The sequence below is a fragment of the Tupaia chinensis genome, unplaced genomic scaffold (assembly GCF_000334495.1).
Source record: "Tupaia chinensis unplaced genomic scaffold, TupChi_1.0 Scaffold000067_1, whole genome shotgun sequence".
NCBI lineage: Eukaryota > Metazoa > Chordata > Mammalia > Scandentia > Tupaiidae > Tupaia > Tupaia belangeri.
Window position 1 is genome coordinate 5303042 of NW_006159526.1, and position 4905 is coordinate 5307946.

Sequence of the window (4905 nt, forward strand, 5' to 3'; positions counted from 1 at the left end):
TAACCCCCTACTCCTGAATCCCAACTTTCCATGGGAAAACTGCTTTTCAGGCAGAATTTCAAAGTTTTATGGCAACTTTTACAGAAATCACGGACAAAAGAGACAGCGACTGATGCGGATGAACAGGAAGAGAGGAGGGGAGTGGGTGGCAGGTTTGGGGTGTTGGGCTGATGCGCAACAGGACGAGAGAATGGGAGGCAGGAGGTATGGGGGTGGCAGGGTCAGACGAGGGTGCCGAGGAGTGGGCAGCACTCCCCACACCCCAAGTGCGTCCTTTGGGCAGGAAAATCAACAGTAAGAAAATGCAGACGGCCTACCAGCAGACGGGTGGCCCCCCGGCAGGCAAAGATGTGGCAGCATTTGCTGGCTTGTAGCATTGGTCCTCTGGGACCCTCGGTCTTCTCTTCGAGGGTCCTGCCCGGATTGGCTGGCACTGAGGGCAGAATGAACCTTCTAGATTGTCAGGAGAGATAGGCTGGCCCCTCTGATTCCCAGCCTCCTCCCCGAAGCGGATTCTCATGGCTGAGGGAGTCTGCTGCCCTCGCAAAGGAAGTCTGTCACGCCCCCTCCCCAAGACATGCACCCTCCCGTGTCCCCCCTCCCCCAAACACACTATGTACACGCACAGGTCCCTCCCTCCAAGGCGCGGCTGGGCTCTCAGAGGTAGTGGAGGGCGAGTGGGGGCGCTGGAATGTGAAAGTTGCGGGTTCAGAATGTGCCTCCTCCAGTTCACGTTGGGACGGAAACCCCAGACTTCTCCCCTCCCTCCTCCCAGCCTCGAAAATCAGTGTCTTCCCAGGAGCCTGAAACCAGGAAAAAAGGTGTGCACCCCCCTTATGCACACACCCACCTGTTCCTCCCCGGGGTCTGAACAGAGCTCCCTGAGGGCTGGGGGGCAGACCTTTGCTGTCCTGGGGCGCTGAGCCTCCTTCCCAGGGTCTCCAGCTCTGAGGCCCTGGGGCGCAGGTGTAGGGGGTGGCGAGCGGTGGGGAGACAGGGCCAGAGCCAGGCTGGGCTGGAGGAACGGCCACTCTGGGTGGTTGTCCGGGGAGCGGTCTGGAGGTGGAAATCTCCCCAGGGGAGTAGATGGCAACTAACAGGGAGCCGGAGCTGGGGGTCCACAGGGGTTGCTCCCGCTGTGTGGGGGCACTGGCGAGGCTCCTGTGGGGGGAGGAGGCTGAGCTCCCGGGGACAGATGGGGCAGGAGGCGGGGAGTGGGTATCAGATCCCAGGGGAAAGGAGGCTGAACCTCAGGGGGAGGCTGGGCCCCAGAGAGGAGGCCAAGTCTGGAGGAAGACAGTCCAGGAGCAGGAGCTCCAGTCCCAGGGGAGACCGGGTCTCTGTGGAGGCCCTAGAAGCCCCGGATGTGGCAGTAAGCCTCCAGGCTGGCGAAGAGGATGTAGAGGAACCAGAGGCCCAGGAAGAGCGCGGTGGTGGCGAGCTTGGGTCCGCGCGGGCCGCCCAGCTCGCCGCCGATGTGCGGCCGGCGCCGGTACAGCAGCACGGCGATGCCCACGAAGGCGAAGACGGTGAAGAGCGTGACGGAAAAGGCCAGCGTGCCGGTGCGCACCTCGAAGGGGCGGCCCTGCACGGCCCAGTACACAGCGGCCACCGACCAGGCCACGCCCAGGCCCAGGAACACGTTCACCGCGTTGGAGCCGGTCACGTTGCCGATGGACGCGTCCGCGCACTGGTCCTGCAGCGCCGCCACCTTGCTGGCGAACGTGTCTGCGGGCAGAGACATGCGGGTGGGCATCCCTGCAGGGGCTGGTATCCACCGGCCCGACGCCTGCTTTCTATGGACCCTCTGCCTACTGTCTGTGGGCCTTTCTGCAGCCCGCCTCCCACTCCTGTAGCCATGTGCGGCCACTCGAGACCCCAACCGCCCAAGGAGCGGTGGGTCACCACCCCGCCTGCTCTCCAGAGGACCCGCTACCTGCTTTCTATGGGACTCACCGTCGCTTTCTAGGGGCACCGACATCCGGTGTCTAGTGGGACTCCCGGCTGGATTTGTCTACACTCAGGGACCTGCTGTCTACTTCCTGTGGGAAGTGCTACCCGCTTTTGGTGTGACATTGCCATGCATGGTGTAGGCTCTACGGGACTCACCTGCCTTCAGGGGGACCCACTGGCCACTCTCTAAGGGACTTAAGCCTTTTCCTATGGGACCCACTGCCTGCTTTCGTGACACTCACAGTTCGCATTCTTCGAGACCCATGGTCCATAGTTTAGAGGACTCTGCCTGCTTTCGATGTGACTGCTCTCTGTGGGGTGACTTTCTTCTGTGGGGCTCTCGGGCTTGCTTTCAGAAGAAACTACCTGCTGCTTGTTCTTCTGTGGGCCCAGCCACCCCCCGCTGGTGGAGGAAGCATGGAGCCCACCCGCGCACACTCTTCCTCTGGGTCCCCACTGTTTGCATCAGGCTCAGCCTGGCTTCTGCCGCCTCCCCAGGCCTGGGCACCAGGTAACAAGCCCCAGTGTGAAGACAGCCATCAGAAAAGCAGAGTGAGGCTCCCTACTCTGCCCGCTGTCTCTGGACCCCCTGCCTGCTTCTCAGGCCTGCAGAGCCGTCCCCCAGCTGGTGCACGTACTGATGTGAAGACAAGGTCAAGCCCCAGACCTGTGAGAAGTCGCCGTCTCGCCACCGTCATCCTAAGGACCCTCCCTGAGTTTACTGGGGAAGAGGGGCCAGTGGCCCCTGTGTTTTGGCGGGACGCACCCTGTAGTCTCTGAGCCCCACCACCTCGCTTCTGTGGCACCCTCTCTAACATCTGGGGCCCACTCTGCCCCTGCTCTGAGTTAAAACGCTGAGGCCCGCTGGCCTGGCTTCTGGTGTGCCTGCCAGCACAGCCCTGTGGTCTTCGGGCTGGTGTGTTGGGGAGAAGGGGACCTTGTCCAATGGAGTCCCTGACTTAGTCTGGGGGGCCCTCCACTCCGTCTTCTCAGTCCCTTGCCACCTCTCGTCTATGTCTGGTCACTACCACTCCCACCACCTTCATCCGGGGGACGTCCAGTGGTGCTTTTGAGAGGCTTCCATTCACTGCGTCTCTGGGGGCCCCCACCCCCGGTCTAGCTTCGATCATGCCCCCACCATACTGCTCTGGAGCCACCACGTGGGGTTGGTGTGACCCCACCACTGTATCCTGTAGCATCTGTCCCTGATGCCACGGTTGCCAGGGTCCCCGAGACCCTGCCCCAACCTACGGTCTCCGGAGTGTTACCAGGGATGGAGGTGCCCAGGGCCACAAAGACCACGGCGTTGACGGAGTCCTTGAGGCCAACAGTGCAGCCGAAGTGGGAGGCCAAGTCCCCGATGAGGGCAGTGAGCAGGCCGATGACCAGGATGCAGACGCCAAAGCAGGCCCAGCCATGGCAGTACTCGGTGGGGGGCACGCAGGCGAACAGCACCTTCCAGAACACCGTCAGGAAGTGCATCACGTAGTCGAAGCACGATGGGAGGCGCTCCTCCCGAGACCCGTCCTCCTCCTCCTCCTCGTCCCCTGTGGGCACATGACTGAGCTGGGGCAAACACCCATGCCTCCTTCTCCCTCACCTTCCAGGCTCCATCTGTTGGACTTCCAGATAGCGAGTCCCACAGACTAACTGCTTTCCCAGGATCCCTTGCGGCTCAGTATGGCCATGTCAGCAGCTAAAAATACTTACTATCCCAGAATCCCTTGCAGGTAGAGGAGCTCCTATGTGCCCAGCTAAAAATATCCACCTTCCCAGGACCCCTTGCTGCTTGGGATGGCAATGTCTCTAGCTAAAAATGTTCCTTCTCCCAGGGAAGGACTGCTGCAGCTAACCACAGCCGTCGACTCTGCTAAGGGGACTCACCATCCCAGAATCCCTTGTAGCTGCTGGGTTGTCAGAAAAACAATGATGGATTTTTTTTTTTTTCTATTTAAAATTGCATCATGACGGGACCAGCAGTTGGCGTAATGGCTATATCACCGGACTCCCATGTAGTCGACTGTGGTTCAAGTCTCAGATCCAGTGGCTTAAATTCATGCCAGGCACGTGTGCGTGTATGCCCAAGATCCAGAGAGGAGAATGGAGGAGAAGGGATTGCGGTGTGGCCATACCCCCGGAGGGGTGATTTCTTGCTTTCTGTCTCTGTCTCTCTCTTTCTGGCAAGCGCATGAGCCCTACAACAAAAACCTCTCTAAAAAAATGCATCATGACTTTTCTGACAACTCAATATTAGAGCCATATACCAAGTTAAAACTAATCACTTTCTCAGAATCTTTTGAGGCTAGCAATAGCTATATCCTCAGATTAAAGTATTTGCACTGGGGCTGGCAGGTGGTGTGGTGGTTAAGGCGCTGGACTCCCACATGGCTGACTGTGGTTCAAGTCCCGGACCTGGTAGCTTGCTTTCTCATTTTTCCCCCAGGCCCTTGTCTCTCTCTGGCCAGTGCCCTATAGCAATTTTTTTTAGGGGGTGAGGTTTTTGCAATAGGGCACACGTGCTCACCAGAAAGACAGAGACAGAGAAATGTTTTGACCAGAGAGGTACAGAGCGAGAGCAAGAGAGAGAGAGTGGGAAAGCAAGTCTTGCCAGGTCCAGGACTCAAACCACAATAGGCCATGTGGGAGTCCAGCACTCTTAACCACCACACCACCTGCTGGCCCTACTTGTTTTTAGAATTGTTTATTTAATTTTATTTATTCATTTATTTATTTTAATTTGACTAGAGACAGACAGACATACAGAGAGATGAAAAGTGAGAAAGCAAACCACCAGGTCCAGGAGTCAAACTGTGACTGCCCATGTGGGAATGTCCAGTGCCTTAACCGCCACGCCACCTGCTGGCCTGGTCCCTGTTTTCTTTTATGGAGAGGTTTTTGCTATAGAGTGCATGCGCTCTCCAGAAAGACAGAGATAGACAGAGAGACAGAAAG

General features: G+C 58.3%; 1 protein-coding gene across 1 annotated transcript in view; it reads right to left on the bottom strand.

Annotated features, from left to right (window-relative positions):
- Positions 1-338: 338 nt before the first annotated feature.
- SLC8A2 (solute carrier family 8 member A2) overlaps positions 339-4905 on the bottom strand; it is a 34581-nt gene continuing 30014 nt past the window's right edge. Inside the window, exons 9-10 of the mRNA XM_027767216.1 lie at positions 3222-3500; positions 339-1728 (exon numbers count right to left, since the gene is read on the bottom strand). Of these exons, the coding sequence (XP_027623017.1) occupies positions 1352-1728; positions 3222-3500 (656 nt within the window). The 3' untranslated portion in view covers positions 339-1351. The remainder of the gene's footprint in view (positions 1729-3221; positions 3501-4905) is intronic.